Source organism: Ammodytes marinus, assembly GCF_949987685.1.
Source record: "Ammodytes marinus genome assembly, chromosome: 11".
In the NCBI taxonomy this organism is placed as follows: domain Eukaryota; kingdom Metazoa; phylum Chordata; class Actinopteri; order Uranoscopiformes; family Ammodytidae; genus Ammodytes; species Ammodytes marinus.
This window is the reverse complement of record NC_137215.1, coordinates 3922154-3944342: the sequence shown is the minus strand read 5'-3', so window position 1 is coordinate 3944342 and position 22189 is coordinate 3922154. Positions and strand designations below refer to the sequence as shown.

The following is a 22189-nucleotide window of genomic DNA, read 5'->3' as shown; positions in this document are numbered from 1 at the left end:
GTTTTGTAATCAGGCAATAAAGCAGTTGTTAGCACTGTTTGTTTTGATTTAAAGCCATTGTTTATGTCCTATATTCAAAGATGTACTGTCCGTTTTATATTTCTCTTTCCTAATTCTCCCGTCTGTCCCACAGAGAGGGGAGATAAGTAACTTTGAATACCTGATGCATCTGAACACCATCGCCGGTCGGACATACAACGACCTCATGCAGTATCCAGTGTTCCCATGGGTACTGGCCGACTACCAGTCAGAGGTTATGACGCACACACACACACACACACTGTGCCATCTTTATCTTATAGCTATAGTGCGTAACTGTCAAAATTACAACAACACTGTCAGTGCATATACATGAGGTAAAGCCTTCAGTGATGGCACATGGATTTTATACCTTCTGCTGTACGTCCAGGTTTTTTCTTAGCAGTAGAATCAACAACTGAAACAATTCTTGGGCTCTTCTTGGGATTTTTCTGAGCTCCTGCACCAGTGTCGGGGGGCGGAGGGGGACACCAGTTTGTAAACGCTGCCATACTGAGAAATACAGAGAGTTTTGTGGCGCTGATGGGCTTCATCAACTTATTGTTAACTAGTTTGGCAATGGCTTGAATGTAACCGACATCTTTCTCATATGAAAAAGTTACGCGCTATAGCTTTAAACATATTTTTTTATCGGCGGTATAGGGTGATAACAGTTGGATTATCTCTGTCCTTCATAGACCCTTGATCTGTCAAATCCGGCGACTTTCCGAGACCTGTCTAAACCAATGGGAGCACAGACGGAGAAACGGACACAGATGTTCATACAACGATACGAAGAAGTAGAAAACACTGAGGAGGAAGGTATGTGTTTTTTTTTACACATAATTAATATATTGCCTTAAATTTAATTTTTGTAATAATGTGAATGGATTCAAGTAATTACAGCTCCAGTTAAACCTGCAGTGTGTAGAATTTTGGGTTTTATTTCCTAGCAGATTTTGTAGAAAGTAATTATAATATCCATAAGTACATTTAATTTAGTGCATAATAGCTGAAAAAAAAATTGAATTCTTTTTTTTTCCCTTAGAAAGGGTCTCATATATCTCCATATTTCTGCATATTTTGGACCAAGGCCTAGTGCCGCCATCTTGAAAGTGTCATAGTTGGAATGTCATCAGGTGCAATTTAGAATTGTTCTTGTCCTTGAAGGCCACTGTAGCTTCTGTTATTATTCGAAAGGGTTGGGGTTACCCAGGGAGTGTTGCATTCTATAACTTTGTAGAACTTTCTTGATGATGTCATATTACACACTGCACCTTTAAATAAACAGTCAATGTTAATTTCATATAGACATAGGCGTCAGTTGGACATGATTCATTGAGATACATAATAAAAATAAACAAATATGCAAAAAAGTTAATAAAGTACAATTGAATAAAATAAATAAATAATAATGTGTAAAAAAAAAGCATCTATCTAGTATAGATGTTATGTTTTATTTGTCTTACTTCCATTGTGTGTTTGTTATTTATGTGAATTATTCTTACTACTACAACAACGGTGAAAAATAGAGTGTGTTTTCCATTAATATCTATCTTTTATTTTTTATTTCCCCGTGTAGGCGAGCTGTCGGCGCGGTGTCACTACTGCACCCACTACTCCTCTGCCATCATCGTGGCCTCGTTCCTGGTCCGGATGGAGCCCTTCTCTCACACCTTCCACACACTGCAGGTGAGGAATTCAACGCCAGAAAGTTCAATGGAATGCCCTTTGTATGTGTCCTTTATGAAATGTATAAAGCTGGTTTAAAGGTGCAGTGTGTAATATGACATCATCAAGAAAGTTCTATAAAGTTCTAGAATGCAACACTCCCTGGGTAACCCCAACACTTTCGAATAATAACAGAAGCTACAGTGGCCTTCAAGGACAAGAACAATTCTAAATTTTAAACAATGCACCTGATGACATTTCAACTATGACACTTTCAAGATGGCGGCACTAGGCCTTGGTCCAAAATATGCAGAAATATGGACATATATGAGACCCTTTCTAAGGGGAAAAAAATAATTCAAAACAATTTTTTCAGCTATTATGCACTAAATTAAATGTACTTATGGATATTATAATTACTTTCTACAAAATCTGCTAGGAAATAAAACCCAAAATTCTACACACTGCAGGTTTAAGATGTTTGATTCAGGGTTTAAGATTCTGTGGCTTTGTGACCACAGTGGGGAAGTCAAGGAATTGTTGACTTATCAATTTCCCAAAAAAGGAAAAAATCTCTTTATAAACCCACTTTTTGGTGTGTTTCCTAGTACAGCACTACCCATGTCTGTCTATTGGGCTGTTTAACTTTCTAACGTCACTACATTACATCATTCTATCAGGTCACCAAAAGATCAATAATAAAACTTAGAATGATACAAATGCAGGCAGTATGCTTTCTCCATGATGATAATCTATGACATCTTCAGCTTGTAAACTCTGTTTTTAAACCTGCAGTGTGTAGAATTTTGGGTTTTATTTCCTAGCAGATTTTGTAGAAAGTAATTATAATATCCATAAGTACATTTAATTTAGTGCATAATAGCTGAATTTTTTTTTTTAATAATTTATTTTCCCCTTAGAAAGGGTCTCATATATGTCCATATTTCTGCATATTTTGGACCAAGGCCTAGTGCCGCCATCTTGAAAGTGTCATAGTTGGAATGTCATCAGGTGCATTGTTTAAAATGTAGAATTGTTCTTGTCCTTGAAGGCCACTGTAGCTTCTGTTATTATTCAAAAGGGGTGGGGTTTCCCAGGGAGTGTTGCATTCTAGAACTTTGTAGAACTTTCTTGATGATGTCATATTACACACTGCACCTTTAAGGGTGCTATATAAATATGTTATAATAAAAAGTTTTTGAATCCATAGCATTAACTATCTGAGTACATGCTTACAAATCTAAATACTCAAACACACGCAGGGTTAACCTTATATTTTCTTAGGGAAATAAATGAAAGTTTATTGTCTATCAGTCTGTTTCCATGACGTCACTGGCCCATCTGAAAAACCAGTGTTCCAGATGTCCATCGCCAATTCATCACTTTGTCTTTTTTTTTTTTTACATTTTCAAAGAGAATCCTGCTAATAACACGACTCTACACACACACACACACACACACACACAGAAACACAAGCTATTCTCAGCTCTCAACATACTTTTTCAATGCCGTTTTTTTGGCACGAAAGCAGATTATGAGGGAAGAAGATTTCAATATATATGCAAATAATTAAAGAAAGCATCTAAAAGGAACGCATTGCAAATAGCCACAGATGTCGCCCAATTTACAATACAGCATCCAATTGATTATAATGAAAAGGCATGCATATTTGATAGTCAAAATAAAGCAATAAAGATGATAGTCTGCTGAATTACGGGGCCCTTTTTTTTGCCTTGTGATGCACATAACGTCTGTGTAGTAATATCCATAACTGGGTTTAGACCTCTAACTAAGTTTACCAGCGTATACATACAGTGTGTATAAATGCTATTTTCATTCATTGAAGTAATTGTTTTACTCCTAAATTACATTCTCTCACATCATGAGATTTTTCCATCGTAGATTATGGAATTTTTTGCAGAAGGATTAAAAGCGTTTACACACATTCAAATGGCAGCAAAATATTTCCGACTCACATAATAAATACAAAGGCAAGGCAAGTTTATGTATATAGCACAATTCAGACACAAGGCCATTCAAAGTGCTTTACAGGGGCATGAAATACATCAAGATTAAAATACATCAAGTATAGAATAGACATTAGAAAAGCGAGAAATAAAACATTTAAATAAAATAAAGAAAAGTCTTCAGATTTGATTGAAGAATATACAATTTGATTCAAGCCACTGAATAAGGCAAAACCGTTTTATTAAAGGTCCCATATTATGCTAAATGCACTTTTTAAATGTGTTCCAACATATCCATGCGTCCACGGTGTGCCTAGAGACTGCCAAAATATCAAAAAAAATAACAATCTCTCCTTTTCTCACTCTCCCCTTTTCTGAAACCCCCACCCCTCCCCCCAAAAACACTCCAGTCAGAATTATCCCCTTTTCTGACCTCACAAACCGTAAAGCCAGAAGCTTCCACTGTGCAGCCCACACCCCTATTTCTTATTGGTCCACGGCCCTGACAGACAGAGGGCGAGGCGTATCTGGCTTCGCTTCCGGACAGGGGGCGGGGGGAGCTCAAAGATTGTATATTTACGAGGGGACCTGCAACTCTTTTTTTAAAAATAGGCCATTGTGAGATTAGCTGAACATCAGCATAGTACAATAAATTATCTGAAAGTTTTTTTCAGCAAACAATTAAAGAAAAACGTATTAGGGACCACTAAGACCATATAATATGGTGTATAATAGAACCGAAAAGTGTATAATATGGGAGCTTTAATACGCCTGTTGCAAAGTTGGACAGTCAGTGTGCAAAGGTTTGTGTGACAGTCTACTGCCCTTGCTCTTATTATTTACACATTTTATTTATTTTTTCAATGTACTTCATACTCTGTTTTGTCTCCTCCTCCACTGTTTTATATTGTATTGTTATATTTTACAAGTACATATTCATTTTAATATGACCATGTACCATGTAAATTACTTTTTTAGAGAAAGAGGTACAGCACTTTTTAACGGCCTGTTTTAAAAGGTGCTATTTAAATAGAAATGTACTTTATTATATACACACTTACTTAAGGTGTTGTGCCTTATCTCCCCCAACACACACACACACACACACAGGGCGGGTTCGATATCCCTGAGCGGATGTTCCACAGCGTAAAGAGAGAGTGGGACTCGGCTTCCAGAGACAACATGTCTGACGTCAGAGAGCTGATCCCAGAGTTCTTCTACCTGCCAGACTTCCTGCTCAACTCCAACCACATACAGCTAGGTGTGTGTGTGTGTGTGTGTGTGTGTGTGTGTGCGTGTGTGCGTGCGTGCGTGCGTGCGTGCGTGTGTGTGTGTGTGATTGTTTGTTTGATTGTTTGTTTGATTAATTTATTATTGATACCAAAATTATCCTCTATGTACATTTATTAATGAATGGCTGAGGGTAGAAATTTCAATGTTAGAATATCTGCCTTGCACAAGCACATTTTTGTAAGGTTTGTTCAAAATACAATTGCTTACATGATTGTTTGAAAACTACATCTCTCTGCAATAAGAGTTTTTAAAATAAATATTCCAAATATAAAGAAAGAAATTACACAGGGCAGGACCCTGGTGTCTTCAATGGAAGATAGGCATGGTTCATACACAGGATATCTTTGAACTTCTTTTAAAGCATAATGTACAGTCTTATGACCCAGCATTCTGTCCCTACCTCCCTCCAGGCGACTAAAGTTACACACTATAGAAATCAAATCAAATCAGTTGTATTTGTATAGCCCAAAATCACAAATACATTTGTCTCAGTGGGCTTTACATTTCATACAATATGACATCCTGCCCTTACACCCTTAGCTCGGCTGAGAAAAAACTCCCAGTAAAAAACCCTTTACCGGGATTAAAAAAAAATTAATAGCTTTAAAGGATGACACACAGTGATGTTCTATTTCCTGTCTGTCCGTAACTCTCTCCTGTGTGTCTGTCTGTCTGTCTGTCTGTCTGTCTGTCTGTCTGTCTGTCTGTCTGTCTGTCTGTCTGTCTGTCTGTCTGTCTGTCTGTCTGTCTGTGTCTCCAGGCTGCATGGAGGACGGTACGGCTCTGGGAGACGTGGATCTGCCTCCGTGGGCCAAAGGAGACGCACAGGAGTTCATCAGAGTCCACAGAGAGGTCAGTCAACACACACACCCACACACACACACAGGACCTCACCACTACTGGCCTGTTACATACACATTACATACAGAGGCAAGACACACACATTACATACAGGGGCACCTCCCATAAGACCTAATAATGTTTGTCAATACCAGCTGATGAATGTGGGATGCACGGTAACTAATTAAACGAAAGTATTAATTTTGACTAGTTGGGATATTTGCTGCAAATTTGTCCAGACTCCAGATAAATATATATAAAAACAAATTTAAATTTTTTTTTTTCCAAACCCACACATATTTATACCGGGTGACATATTAGCATGAAGCAATGGTGCCTAGGCCCGGATCTTTAGGAGCAGTGTGAGTGTAGGGTGGGCCTGGCCAGAGGGGGAGAAAGGAGGGGGGACAGTCAAGATTAAGCAGGGCACGGATCAACAGTGCCAAGTTTTAGTGAGCAATAAAACAAGTAACCAGTGTAATAGTGTTGGTTACAGGATGTCTGTTTGTCACAGTAAAAGAGACAGATCTTATTTACAACAGCCAACAATAGTCGTATTTGTTTTACAACTCTTGTCTCATTGAGTTTGGTTCGTTCAATTTCTTTTAGTACCGACTGTGTTCAAATACAATAAGCTGTTGTTTACATATCAAGAAAATGCCATAGAATTTATATAGACATGTACATTGTACAGAGTATCTGAAGTTTAGATGACTGACATTGAAGGACACCAAGCCTATTTAAAACCATTCAAGGGCAGCAACAATACATAATGGCATTAACTCTTCAAGCTGAATAGTCTTTCTCTGCTATTTTTTTTCTCTTTCCATGTTGTGTGTGTGTGTGTGTGTGTGTGTGTGTGTGTTCGTTCGTGTGTGTGTGTGTGTGTGTGTGTGTAATTGTACACTGTTAAATTTGTGTCTGTGTTGGTCTGATTTTCTTTAGTGTGACCCTCCTTGTTCAATCCCTGGGGCATTCAAGCCCGTTATCACTCTATAATCTACTGAACTACTCATATCGCCTAGCGCCTACCATTCTCATAAAATTACTCACTTCGAAAGATTGTTGTTTTTTTTTAAATGTTTTTTTCCTATACACAAATTAACTCAGGACAATATATCCTTGTTATAATATATTTCTTAGTTTTTTTCTGATTTTCCCAGATAGTTTTTTTTATTAAGATTCGGAGCTAGAATATGCACATTACGCCGGTCATAAATGCCTCACTTTTTTCCTTATTAACTCCTCAAAACCAATCTCCGGCTAATTCTACCTAAATCATTCTTTAATTCCAAACATGACCATATGCTCATAACACAGCAGTGCCATCTTCCAACTTCTGAATTGACTTTTTAGGAAGAAATCATTCGGTAGCGGAATAATTTGATTGGTTGTGTGGATTCTCGTAGAAGTTTCTTGTGTTTTGATATTAACTGTCTGACTGATGGTTTGGGTCCCTAGGTAATAACAACACTGCACACTGCTGTATTTTAAGACTCCACAATGCACGGACTGTATAGTAGTTTTGTAATATTGACTAGGTTGTTTAAAGGAACAGTTCAACATTTCGACTACTGGCTTGTTACATACACATTACATACAGGGGCAACACACACACACACACACACACACACACACACACACATACACACATACACACACACTCACACATACACACACGCATACACAGCTTTTTGTCTCACTTTCATGGTCAAGGAAAAGGCGACAGAAACCGTAAGTTTGCGTGCTTTTTTTGATGAAGTCATGGACGTCGCTTTAACTTCAAACTAACCTCAACACAGATGAGCAACCTATGCCAATTTCTTCATCATAAAATGCATGCCCAGTTAGCCTTTTCCTGAGCTAGTGAGGCTAAAAGTGAGGCTAAAAATTATGAATTTTTATGTTTGTGCTACAATCTCCTGCTCTGTCTCCCTCATACATTTATTGTTTTATATATTTGTTTTCCCTTAGGCCTTGGAAAGTGACTACGTGAGTTCCAACCTGCACCTGTGGATCGACTTGATTTTCGGGCACAAGCAGCGAGGCCCAGCCGCTGTAGAAAGTGTGAACACATTCCACCCGTACTTCTACGCTCAGAGGGGCCGGCGAGGCGCGAAGGACCCCCTCATCAAGAGCACAATCCTGGGATACGTTAGCAACTTTGGGCAGGTTCCCAAACAGGTAGAATAATTATTAGTATATTGGGAGAAGCAGGAGATTTACATTACTCTCTGCATGTAGTTGTGTTTTATTTAAAGGTGCTACGAGGAACTTTTGAATATCTCTGAAACAGTCTATTTTTTCCTTTGATGATTATAAATGACATGTAACAGCAAACAAGACCATCAGTGCAAAGAATGCTGTTTTTATATAGTTTTTCTTAAAGCCTTTGTCATGGGTATACGCTCACCCAGGAACAACAGCTGGCGTAGTAAAAAACACTACCGCGGTTGTCCAAAGGGGGCGCAAAAATGAACACAAACGAAAGGTTCCTCGGAGCACCTTTAAGAAATATTATATAGCAATAATACAATGATGAAACTATATAAAAAGATAATTAAATATGTATTTGTTTTTTAGGGAATTAACTATAAAAATTACAGGTTTTTTGTGTCTAGTTGACAGTAGCGCTCAACAAATAGTCCGACGATTATTAATGACCTATCAACACAACGTTAACGGCCATAGCAACAGAAGATTGATTGGGCAAAACTACATCTTGTATCCACGATATTTTCTACACCAGAAACTGCGCTCCTTTTAGCGCAAAGCATCATGGGTCATAGGAATGTTTTTTTTTTTTAATAATCTTGCTTTTTAAATCATGCGTGTTTTTGCCCTAGCTCTTCACCAAGCCTCATCCACCCCGCAGCGGCAACAAGAAAGAATCACCACCAAACCATCCGACACCATTTTTCCATAAACTGGACAAACTGAAGACCAGTGCACAACCATTCAGAGGTAAAGTTAGACTATAACACAGGCAGGAGCTAAATATGCTATCTTAAAGGTGTAGTGAGCGATTCTGACTCCAACCCCCCAAATAATGGTGTACATACATATTTACTATGCTCTGTAAATGAGGTCCTAGCTACGGTAGACCCCTTTGTTTACATACCAGAAAGTACATTTTGCCTTATAGGTGACCTTTAATTTTATACTGAGTGTTCTAAATTTTACACTAAAGCTTGTTTTTAGATTTCAATTTTGGTACACATTAAACAGATGAGATATTGCATGATAATAGGTATGTTTATAGGGTTTCTTTTCACCATTGCATAGAGCCAGGCTAGCTGTTTCTACCTGCTTACAGCCTGTGCTAAATCAACCCAATCTGAATCCTGTCTGCTAGCTTCAAATTCAGCATACTCACATAAGTCATAACTATGATAAAGCCTTATAAACAGAATGTATCTCCAAACAACTGAATCCACATCATAGCTTATATTTCCTTTTTGAGTAAATTAAATTCAATACATTTCCGTTGCCGCCGTCTGCATATGCCACTACATACAGTATTTCCCATTGTTCTCCGTTTGATGTAAATTACTCTACACGATAAAATACACCCAGGTCTATTCTTAGGGGAACCGTTGAGACCGACTTGCGAGTGTCCATAGATTAATTTAGACTATGGAACGGGGCTGGGAGGAGGAAGAAGAGGTTATCTGTTACAGCTTACAATATGGAGATGATTCTTCTTTCAGCTGAGCCTCTACTTAATAATGTGAAATATCCCCACAGACTCACTGAGCTACGAGGAGATGAAACTACCAATGCTTAGGGAGAGATTCCTGCAAATTACATTTCATATTAAATCTTGAGGTTGTCTGATCTGATCAATAAGCAGATAGAGATGAATTGGAGGTAGATATAGAGATATAGAGAATGCTGCTATAAGACTAGAGTGGAATTATAACTTGTTTCTAGGGGATTTTAGAAGGTAAGAAATGGCGATAGATGGGTAATAATGATTTCTGTAAGACTAGGTCAATTATAAGCACAATTATGGACGATGTCACACACACACAATGAAAAAGGCATAGACACACATGGACGTACGCACCAACAACTGTCGCTGATGCACACACACACATGCCCTCGCACACACACATGCATGCAAGCGCACACAACCACACACGCACACAGAAACGTATAATACATACACACAAACACAATCGCTCTCTCACACACACTAACACACACAGACCACTGTAATGGATGCACAAACATACACAAACACTCAGACACCCTCACCCTCTCTCACACACACACACACTCAGACTCTCTTTCTCTCTCACACACACACACACACACACACACACACACACACACACACACACACACAACTGTCCCCAAAGATAGAGCCTCAGCTTGTGTTAACCTGGGAATAGCTTGTTTTAATTGCCCGTTTTTCTGTAGTCTATTTAATGAAAGTCTTCTACAAGTTTAGCTAGCGACCAAACTCTTCAATGTGATGCATTTGAGGTGCCATTACCGTTGTTTGGCCGAGCAAGTGTATTCAGGTACACAGAAGGTAGAATGGGGTCACTGTTTTAAAGAAAGCAAATGGTTTTAAGGACAATTAAACTTTCTACTTTCTTCCACAACTTCTTGCTCTGGTTTTGTGGACCAGGCTGTAAATAGGTTTAATAAGACTTTGAAAACAGCCTGTTTAACAAGTGAGTCAATGAGAGATGGCTGTCTTCTGCTTCCACCCCCCTAGTGGCACTTCCGGTTACTACAGTTGTGGTCACTTCCTTATTGGATGCTGGTAAAAATCGCTGAGGTTGGGGCTTGGTTTGTACACACTGGCTGTGTTCGAAAAGCCCTACTAACGTCCTCCCTCCTACATACTCAACATGTATATACTACATACTGTCTACTTAACAATCGATTGTGTATGCGAGGTTCGTCAGACTGTTAACAAAACTCGCATACACAACCGTCACATACTCAAATTGACATCAAAATGAGTATGAGTAGGACATTTGTAGGGCTTTTCAAACACAGCCTCAGTCTTGGAAAATGAATGAATTTATATCTTGTGTTTCGTAAGGTTTGAAATGTGTTTGAAATCTGAAAACAATATTAGAAAATGCTGGATATGTTTCTCCCTATTGTCCAGGCTGACTTGGGGATCGTCAGTAAAGAAATGTCGATTTTACACTTAACTTCATGCTGACTTAGCCTTATTATTGAAAATTACAATCAAAAAATGTAACTTAATTGTGCTAATGAAGCACTCATTTTGATAAAAAAAAAATTATTAATTTATTTTTAACAAATATTTTGATTAATTATTATTATTTATTTATTTATTTTTTTATGTGAACAATGTATGCAATTATTTTCTTAATTTTTTAAAAGTTGAAATATCATCAAGTTGTATGTATCTATGCGTGCTGATAGTTAACTGTGTGTAAACCTTATTGCAGAGTTGCCCAGAGGTCCAGTGGGTCAGATTGTGTGTCTGGAGAAAGATGTTTGTGTCCTGGAGAGAAACCGTCTCCTTCTGTCTCCTCTGTCCGGCTGTGTCTTCAGCTGGGGTTTCCCTGACAACAGCTCTGCCTTTGGACACAATGGAACGGAAAAGGTAAAGTATGGAGCTCCAGCAAGCTTTTTATTTATATTATTAAACTTTCATTTAAAACCAGGAATATCAAATAATATCAAAAGCAAACTTAAGAAAAAATAAAATAAATAGATAATATATAAAGTTTTATTGCAGAATCGGGTCTCTACCTGTAACTGTTTTAATTAGGCTATATTGTACTTTCACCCATTTAATTTTAATTGCTGCCACTCTTCACCACTATGTAAATGTTTCAATTGTTTTTTTTCTCTTCACCTGTTGTTGTGTATTTGATGTTTTTGCATTGAATATTGTTTATGTATTGTTGTTTTTCCTTTGAATTTGCTTTGAACTCGACATCATTGTAAATGAGGGTCACCCCTCAATTGGTCTCTCGAGGATAAATAAAAGTTAAATGAAAAAAATGAAAAATATAACACATCATACAGTATAAGAAGGATATACAAAAATACATTAATCGATAAATTAAAGTTCAAAATAAATAATTAAGAGCTTAAGACAATGTGTACACTAAAAATATTTTTTTTATAAATAACTAAATAAATAAAGGTACGTTTATTAATAAATTAAAAATATGTTTTTCCGGAATTATAATTTTCTTTGTGAAATTTACGATTTTGTATGTCCATCTCCAGACCTTTTGCAGTGTGTAAAATTAACACATAACTACGTTTTTGTAACTACCGGCATCTACCAGTCTCCATGACACAATCCTATGTTTCAAACTACTAAAACACATCTATATATTCCTTCTGTCATCTACTTAAAACATGCATATATAATTATTACACTGTCATAGTTATCTACCTGTGTGTATGTCCCTGTGCAGACCTTTGCAGTGTGTGAGAGTGTGTGTGACTGGGGCGAGACGTTGTGCGCCGCCTGTCCCAACCCGACCACCGTCGTCACCGCGGGAACCAGCTCGGTGGTGTGTGTGTGGGACGTAGCCGTAACCAAGGACAAACTCACACACATGAAACTCAGAAAGGTTCGTTTGTTTACACATCTGTTTGCAATTGATATTAATAATAACTAATGTATAGATGTTAAAGGTGCAGTGTGTAATATGACATCATCAAGAAAGCTCTACAAAGTTCTAGAATGCAACGCTCCCTGGGTAACCCCAACCCTTTTGAATAATAACAGAAGGTACAGTGGCCTTCAAGGACAAGAACAATTCAAAATTTTAAACAATGCACCTGATGACATTCCAACTATGACACTTTCAAGATGACGGCACTAGGCCTTGGTCCAAAATATGCAGAAATATGGACATATATGAGACCCTTTCTAAGGGAAAAAAATTATAATTCAAAACATTTTTTTCAGCTATTATGCACTAAATTAAATGTACTTATGGATATTATAATTACTTTCTACAAAATCTGCTAGGAAATAAAACCCAAAATTCTACACACTGCAGGTTTAAACCTGCAGTGTGTAGAATTTTGGGTTTTATTTCCTAGCAGATTTTGTAGAAAGTAATTATAATATCCATAAGTACATTTAATTTAGTGCATAATAGCTGAATTTTTTTTTTTTAATTATTTATTTTTCCCTTAGAAAGAGTCTCATATATGTCCATATTTCTGCATATTTTGGACCAAGGCCTAGTGCCGCCATCTTGAAAGTGTCATAGTTGGAATGTCATCAGATGCATTGTTTAAAATGTAGAATTGTTCTTGTCCTTGAAGGCCACTGTAGCTTCTGTTATTATTCTAAAGGGTTGGGGTTACCCAGGGAGCGTTGCATTCTAGAACTTTCTAGAACTTTCTTGATGATGTCATATTACACACTGCACCTTTAATATCAGAAAGTTATAATGCTACTGGTTCAGACATTTAATTACGTTATTGGCAAATTACTACTTTGTCGTTTTTTATTACATTAAGGGTGGAGTCAGTGATTCTGGAGAACGCTTGTATATATCAGATATCAGTGAATATCTCCCCACGATCCGCTACCTGTCTGTGCTGTGTGCCCTGAAAAAAAGAATCTGGTGTTGATACATAGCCTAGGCTCTGTAACCTGGCATGTAAATAAAGGGGTTTGCAGTAGCTAGCAACTTGCCCGTTTACAGAGCCTAGGCTGTGTATTAACACTGGAAGCACACACACAGTACAGCAGACAGAAAGTGGATCGGGAGGAAATATTCACTGATTTTGACAAAGTGATTTCGACAACAAGCGTTTTCCAGATTCACTGACTAGATCTTCAAACAGAAACATCAACTTTGCACACACACACACACACACACTCATACCACTGACCTGCTTTCTCTCCACAGCCCTTGTACGGCCACACAGACTCGGTGACGTGCCTGGCTGTGTCTGAGGTTCACAGCCTGATAGTCAGCGGGTCCCGGGACCTCACCTGTATTCTGTGGGACCTGGAGGAGCTAAGCTACATCACTCAGCTAACGGGACACACAACCAGTATCTCTGCACTGGCCATCAATGACCTCACCGTAAGTCCTCCTTTTGCTGCGTGTGTGTGTTTTTGTTTGGGGTGGGGGGGTGGTCTGGAAAGTTTGGGAAATGGTTGATTTTAAATCTTGTGTATTCAAGGTTTGAAATGTGCTTGAAATCTGAACACATCATTTTTTTGATTTGATTCAATCTATTTCAGACATATCAAACATACAAAACAAAATGAAAAGCATGGAAATACAATAAACAAATTATGTTTTCACAAAAAAAATAAAAAAATAAAAAATGATCTGTATTTCTGAGATATCTGAGTCAGAGATATGCCTGAAAAGGAGCAGGAAGAAGTATACACTTATTTAATCCTACCCCTTTTCCATAGTAAAAAATAAATAAAAAAACAGCAGATATTTTTTCACAGACAGGTAAGTGAGGAGATATTCACTGATTCTGACACAGAAAGTGATTATAACAACAAGCATTCTCCAGAATCACTGACTACACCTTTAATTCCGCACCTGTTCTCTCCCCAAATCTCTGTTTCCTCTCTGTCTAATTTCCTTTGTCATTTTTGGCTCAATTTTGTCATCGAGGAATACTAATGATTCTCACTGTTGACAGCATTGCATATCCTCTGTGTGTGTTTGGCTGTTTTTATTGCACTTGGGCGTCAACACTCTCTCTTCTCTCTCTCACGCACACACACACACACACAGAAACACACACACACACACACACACACAGAAACACAGACACACACACACACACACACACACACACACACACACACACACACACACACACACACACACACACAGAAAGAGAAACAATCACTTCGAAAAAAGAATATTGTGGAAAAAATGAATGCCATTCCCTCTTTCCCAGGGTGAGATTGCGTCATGCGCGGGGCCGGTGCTCTACCTGTGGACTATGAAGGGTCAGCTGTTGACCCACACAGACGCTTCCCCCGGCCCACGGCAGGACGTCCTGTGTGTCAGCTTCACTCAGAGGCACGAGTGGGACAACAGGAACGTCATAGTCACTGGCTGTGCTGACGGCATTATACGGGTGAGAACTTTTTTAAGGCGAGAAATGGCAGGCAAAAAAAAAAATTATGTCTCTCTCTCTCTCTCTGTCTGTGTCTTCGTGTCTGTCTGTCTCTCTCTCTGTCTGTGTCTTCATGTCTGTCTCTCTCTCTCTGTCTGTCTGTCTGTCTGTCTGTCTGTCTCTCTCTCTGTGCCTTTTTTTTTAAGCAGTGGTCAATTTTTGCGATTTTTTTATTTTTTATTTTTTTCTATTTTGCTTCCATAACATGTCTTCTTTCATACTAGTATACGTAAAATGTCCAACATGTACATTTAGATGATTATTTGACTAAACCTTGTCTGTTTGCATCTGTATATTTTCCTTTTATGTTCTGCAAAAAGTTTGGACACATATGTAGTAAAAACAAAATAAAGATTTTAACTGGCAAAAGTTTCAAGATGATATGTACAAGTTAAAAATCTCTTACCCTATTCAACTGCCTAGCCTTAATGTGTGTAATTGTATGTTTGTCTTTATATTGACTGTCTCGCAAACTCTCTGTAGAACTATAGATCAATGCGAGAGCTTGTTTTCTATACATTATACTTTATATCGCACAGTGTAGCAGTCATTACTTTGGTATTAGCCCCGCACGTAGCAACTCTGATCCCCATCACGGTATTAATAATAAGCAATATGTGTTGTGTGTACGGCGCGACTGCATACGCTTCCTCCCTGCAATCAGAGCTACAACTCTTTAATTGGGCTTCACTTGGGAGTGGGTGCCCATGCCACACACACACACACACACACACACACACACACACACACACACACACACACTAACGGACTAGTACACACACACACACACTAACGGACTAGTACACACACACACACACACACACACTAACGGACTAGTACACACACACATACACACACACTAACGGACTAGTACACACACACACACTAACGGACTAGTACACACACACACACACACACACTAACGGACTATTTCATACACACACACAAACAGACACACGGACACACACTTGTTTTTAGAGACAAACGAAAACACACTTTCACACGCACACTGATGGACTTACACACAGACACACACACGCACACAAACACACACACAATTACAAACAAACACACACTGACGGATTAAAACACACACACACATGCTATTATTACTTTATTATTACCTTGAGTCGTGGGGATGTGCACACGAACACACACACACACACACACACACACACACACTGGTGGTGATAGCGCCTGTGAGTTGTTTGTTATTATGTTGAATTATGTCTGATTTTTGCTACTCGTTATGTGTCCCTCATACAGATATGGAAGACAGAGTACACCCCAACACAATTACCTGGCCCTGCCGAAGAGCCCATGTCCCCCGGGCGAGAGTGTACGGAGAGCGACGGTAATGTAACACGCACCAGGATAGCGTATGCATATAGGTGTTGTAATTATAACAACGCTGAGGTTTGGAGTGGCTGACCGTGGCAAAAGATTTTCATTTTTTTTTTAGATGCAACTGCTCACAAGAAAATTATTTTCTATTTTCCAGAAGACACCCATTGCTTTGTAATGAGATCAAGTCCTTAAGTGTGAGATTATTATTTTTAACCGCTCATCATCTCCGAGCTAGACAGTTTTGTAATGCGCAGCGCCTCAGCCCCCATCCCTCACTAGCATTAGAGGCTAGCAAGGAATTATGTTGTTATAAAGTTATTAAAAACATAGAGGCAGTAAACACTGATGAGTAATTCTGCTGACGTGTGTGTGTGTGTGTGTGTGTGGTGTGTGGTGTGTGTGTGTGTGTGTGTGTGTGTGTGTGTGTGTGTGTGTGTGTGTGTGTGTGTGTGTGTGTGTGTGTGTGTGTGTGTGTGTGTGTGTGTGTGTGTGTGTGTGTGTGTGTGTGTGTGTGTGTGTGTGTGTGTGTGTGTGTGTAATTTAGAAAAGCAATAATACCCAGATCCAATTTGGCATACGTTGGTTACAGCCCCGCGTCACCTCATAGGAGTATTATGATGCTTGGTAAATTACACAGAGAGACAAGTCTTTATGTAACACACAAGCGTTTATATTCGAGGGATTTTTTTTTATCCCCTTTTAACAGCCTGGAGACCGCTGATTTAAAGCTGCAGTGTGTAGAATTTGTTGGCATTTTGACAGACTTGGAATATAATATTAGTAATGTGTGTTTCAATTAGTGTATAATGGCTCAAATATAGCACACTGCACCATTAACACTGATAAAGGTGCAGTGTGTGTGTGTGTGTACTATCGGAATATTTGGGGTGACCCTCTCCTATGTACTGTATATATAAAAGGCTCAATCAAGGGAAATAAAAGATTCGACAACTTTTATTTTCTAGCGATTATACAGTAATTAAAACATACTTATGAATATTAAACCTGCAGTGTGTAGAATTTTGGGTTTTATTTCCTAGCAGATTTTGTAGAAAGTAATTATAATATCCATAAATACATTTAATTTAGTGCATAATTTTTTTTATTATTATTTATTTTTCCCTTAGAAAGGGTCTCATATATTTCCATATTTCTGCATATTTTGGACCAAGGCCTAGTGCCGCCATCTTGAAAGTGTCATAGTTGGAATGTCATCAGGTGCATTGTTTAAAATTTAGAATTGTTCTTGTCCTTGAAGGCCACTGTAGCTTCTGTTATTATTCTAAAGGGTTGGGGTTACCCAGGGAGCGTTGCATTCTAGAACTTTGTAGAACTTTCTTGATGATGTCATATTACACACTGCACCTTTAAGTCTACCAAGTCTGTTCTGAAAAAATGTCAATACCTTTAATGCACTTTTTGTGTGGACCGTTGGGTCAGGGTTTCAGACAGTGGTGGACACAGTCATAAATGGGGATTAATGATGTAATATGGTGCTTGTGTCCACAGTGAGCGGTTCACACCAGGTTAAAGGCTGGGAGAGACATCTGCTGCTGAGTCAGGAGCTGAACCGAAGTAAAGCCGTGTCCCAACAACGACGGTTCAAGAACAACCCGGCCGTCACCGCTCTGGCCATGTCCAGGTAAAGTAGATCAAGGTTCAAGGTTTTTGATTATTTGCACAATTTAAAATGTACAGAATGACAAAAATAACAAACGAATGCAGTACAGGGAGAGAAATAAAACCTAGTGGGCTCATTTAAAACTTCTAAATAACACCTAAATCATTTAAAAATGTCGAAAGTCAGGCCATGTCACAACAAAGTAAAGAATAATTTGGCCGTTACTGCTCTGGCCATGTCCAGGTACAGTAGGCTACATATTATGCACCCGCTCACACACAGCAAAGACAGGGATTTGGTTTAGATGTCATATGTTTAAACTACATCAAACTCTTTTGTTCTCAGAAAAATATATATATATTTTCAACTTTCATTTTTAATTTACCTTTTCAAATCTGGCTGTCAAACGATTCATTTGTGTATTACTGCCCCTTTTACAATACATTAATTAGCTTAACATTCAGTGATTTCAAACCGTATCCATGTTGTCTTAAGCGTGCTCTTTTCTTCTGTGTAGGAGCCATGCTACTCTGTTAGCGGGCGACGCCTGGGGCCGAGTTTTCACCTGGATGTGTGAGTGAGAGGCTGTGGCGTTGTCAACACAGTCAAGCCTACAACTACCATCTTAAAACACCTTATATCCACTTAGGATGTGTTGGAAAAGCCCTACTAACGTCCTCCCTCCTACATACTCAACATGTATATACTACATACTGTCTACTTAACGATCGATTGTGTATGCGAGGTTCGTCGGACCGTTTACACTGAAGTATACAGAAGCAATAAAGAATAAAAAAAAAAACTTCCATACCGTTTGAAAAGACGCAATGCATTGTGGGGCGGTTGAGTAGGAGTAGGAAAATATCCTATCGATCCATACACAAAATCTTCCCGGAAGTTAGTACTCATCTGGGCATTTCTCACCTGCCCATACTCGCATACACAACCGTCACATACTCAAATTGACGTCAAAATGAGTATGAGTAGGACGAGTAGGATGAGTAGTATGGCTTTTCAAAAAAAATAAAAATCCATCAATGTCTACTAAGGTCGGACACCAGCGTAACATTGACAACGGCTGTATTTCACTTCAGTTTGTATCTGTTTGTGCATTCAGGAAGAACGATGTACAATTTTGGGTACATTCACGTTTCAGACAAAATAGAATATTTTATCTCCGACATGAATATTTATTGAGTGTGATGTTATTTTCCTTTTGTATATAATGAATTGAAAAAATTGTTGAATAAAATCATCGACAGCTTTCTGCCTAAATCCTCTCCTGTGAGTCTCTGTGTTTTTTTTTAAAGAATGCAAGTTCTTTTTTTTCACAATATATTTCTTGAAGTGAACACACACAAACAAACAAACAAACAAACACCTGCACCATCACAACATACTAAACATCAACAGAAAAACAAACAGAAAAAATATAATGAAAGAATTATCATACAAAAAATTTTAAGTTGTTAAGATGGAGTCAGCGATTCTGGAGTATGCTTTTTGTGAAAAAAAAGTCAGTCAGAATCAGTAAATACCTCCTCATGATCCACGACCTGTCTTTCCTATGTGTGCGCTGGGAAAAAATAAGTGTTAATTCACAGCCTGGGCTCTGTAATCGGTCATGTAGCTAGCTAAGGTGGGCCCCTGTATTTACACCAGGTATATTTTTCAGCCGACACAGCACAGACAGGTAGCGGATCATGAGGAGATATTCACTGATTTTGACAAAGTGATTCTGACATCAAGCATTCTCCAGAATAACTGACTCCACTTCTAATGTTAGTTATCAACTGGTAAAGTGTCATGATAATATCTACAAGTTAAAAATGTGTTACCCTATATTCACCTGCAGTGTCTCGTTTGACTAGGCCGTTTCAATTTCTCCTAAACCAGCGTTCCCTATCAATCCAGCATTTTTTAATAGTATTGTAGAGTTGGAGCTGTGAGTGCACTGCACAAGAAGCAAACCATTATCATAAAAACTATGGCATGCAAACATCCACATTTATTGCGATGAGAATTTGCACTGTTTGACTTTGGTGAATGTTTGTGTTGTGAGCAGATCCAGATGTTTGTTGTGAATTGTTTTACTGAACTTTGTCGTTTTCTCACAATGTGTTTTCACTCTGCTTTGTAATGTGGAGAATTTGTACTTTTTTAATTTATTGAAGCAGAAAACCACAAGTTTAGAGTGTGTGTGTGTGCGACTCTGTGTGTGTGTGTGTGTGTGTGAGAGAGTCAGTAACTGTGTGTGTGTGCGTGAGTGTATGTCTTTCTGTGTGTGTGTGCTCGCGTGTGTCTTTCTGTGTGTGTGTGTGTGTGTGTGCGCGCGCGTCAGTATGTGCATGTGTGAGTGACTGTGTGTGTGTGTGAGAGAGAGAAAGAGAGTCAGTAACTGGCTGTGTGTGTGTGCGCGAGTGTATGTCTTTGTGTGTGTGTGCGCACTTCAGTGTATGTGTTGTTGATGTAAATGTGTTGGAGAATGCTTTCTGCTCGTGAAGACGTTTGGTGTGTGTGCGTGTGGATGTTTATACTCAACCCAAGGACAGATCTGCCTCTGTGGCCACATCAGACATCAATCTGTAATCAGTGAAGGGCCTCGACAACACAGGCTGGATACAACACACACATTTGAGGAGAGACAGTATGAAACGTTACCCTCTCTAAACACATATCTAGATGTGGGATAAAGCCAGAGTTAAGATCTTTATTTCATTTATATAAACCACATATTTGAATCCAAGATTTTTACATAACAGATTTTTGATAGAGCCTAATTTCATTTTATAATAAAAAAATATTACACTATGTACAGGTCTTACAAACGCATTTTCGGCAGGTTTATATGAACAAAATGTCTCATAAATCAGACAATTAACAACATATGAACAAATCCTTCTGTAATAACCTTCAGAATATAGTGCTGAGAATGAATATGGAAAGTTTAGTTGATGTAAGTGCTTTAGAAGTTGAGATTTTTGCTTCAGAGTATTTAACAAAAATAACGTTGAGATAATGTCCGTTAAAGATGGTTGTATAGGAGAAATATACAGACGCAAACAGACAAGGTTTAGTCAAATAAACACCTTAATGTACATTTTGGACCTTTGATTTATACTAGTATGAAAGAAGACATGTTATGGAAGCAACACAGCCCCTCAAAAAATCTCAAAATTGACCAGTGCTTGAAAAAACGTGCTTGTTTTTGCCTGTGGTGTCTTGTGTGTCTTAAATGATGTTAGATTGACTAGATTGTGGCGTCCCTCCGTCTGGCTCACACACACACACACACACACACACACACACACACACACACCAATCCACACACACACACACACTCTCTCATCCACACACACACCACACACACCTACACACACACACACACACACACTCTCTCTCTCTCTCTCTCTCTCTCATCCACCCACACACACACACACACTCTCTCTCTCTCTCTCTCTCATCCACACACACACACACACACACACACACACACACACACACACACTCCCCTCTATCATAACAGAAGAGGTCTCTCTCTTTAACCTTTGTGTGTGCGGCTAATTGTGCTAAGTGGAGCTAGCTTAATAGAGTGGAAAATAGCCCTTATAATTCTCCCGGAGAGCGCGCGATGACCTTCTCTGAAGACAACTGGCCATCTCCATTCTCCGCACGCCACTGGTTTTTATGATATGAAATGTCAAACCGTTTGGGTTCCCTCAGAATAATTAAATCAAATAAATTATTGCACCTAGGCAGAACCATCTTGTAGCCTAACCCAATTATAATGCACTGTAAAGCTAATTATTAACCATGATTGCAATTAGTCTAATTTGAATAAATGTAGTCATTAGCGGGTTCATTCTAGTCAGTGATTTTTGAACTGTGTGTGTGTGTGTGTGTGTGTGTGTGTGGGAGGGGTTGATAGCTCCGTTTATCTCTCTCTCCCACTAACACACACACACACACACACACACACACACACACACACACACACACACACACACACACTTAGATGGGTGTGGGTGTGCATTACTCACCATCTCTCTCTCCACACAACTCTTTTACATCAGCCCATCTTTCATACACTGACCTTCACAAAATGGCGCACACCCTTCACCTTTGCTTGGTACTTGAGCGTAATGCCTTCTGCCGGCTCCAGGATTCATGTCTGCAGTTTGAAATGCCTCTCTTGTCATGTTGATCAGACGATGTAATCAAAAGCAGAACACTCCCTAAGCTCTTTCCTCTTTTCCGGGGACTGTCTGTTTTTTTTTTATGTCTTCGCTAGAAAATCCCT

General features: G+C 38.7%; 1 protein-coding gene across 2 annotated transcripts in view; it reads left to right on the top strand.

The window, feature by feature from the left end:
* The window catches only part of wdfy4 (WDFY family member 4), a 116112-nt gene extending 96951 nt beyond the window's left edge, over nt 1–19161 (top strand). For both annotated transcript variants that reach the window (XM_080037131.1, XM_080037130.1), the window contains exons 51-64: nt 134–253; nt 717–840; nt 1601–1710; nt 4767–4917; nt 5710–5801; nt 7764–7973; nt 8636–8753; nt 11231–11388; nt 12218–12376; nt 13676–13855; nt 14700–14882; nt 16188–16275; nt 17778–17910; nt 18407–19161. In XM_080037131.1, coding sequence (XP_079893257.1) covers nt 134–253; nt 717–840; nt 1601–1710; nt 4767–4917; nt 5710–5801; nt 7764–7973; nt 8636–8753; nt 11231–11388; nt 12218–12376; nt 13676–13855; nt 14700–14882; nt 16188–16275; nt 17778–17910; nt 18407–18470 — 1890 coding nt within the window. In that variant the 3' untranslated portion in view covers nt 18471–19161. The remainder of the gene's footprint in view (nt 1–133; nt 254–716; nt 841–1600; nt 1711–4766; nt 4918–5709; nt 5802–7763; nt 7974–8635; nt 8754–11230; nt 11389–12217; nt 12377–13675; nt 13856–14699; nt 14883–16187; nt 16276–17777; nt 17911–18406) is intronic.
* The last annotated feature ends 3028 nt before the right edge of the window (nt 19162–22189 follow it).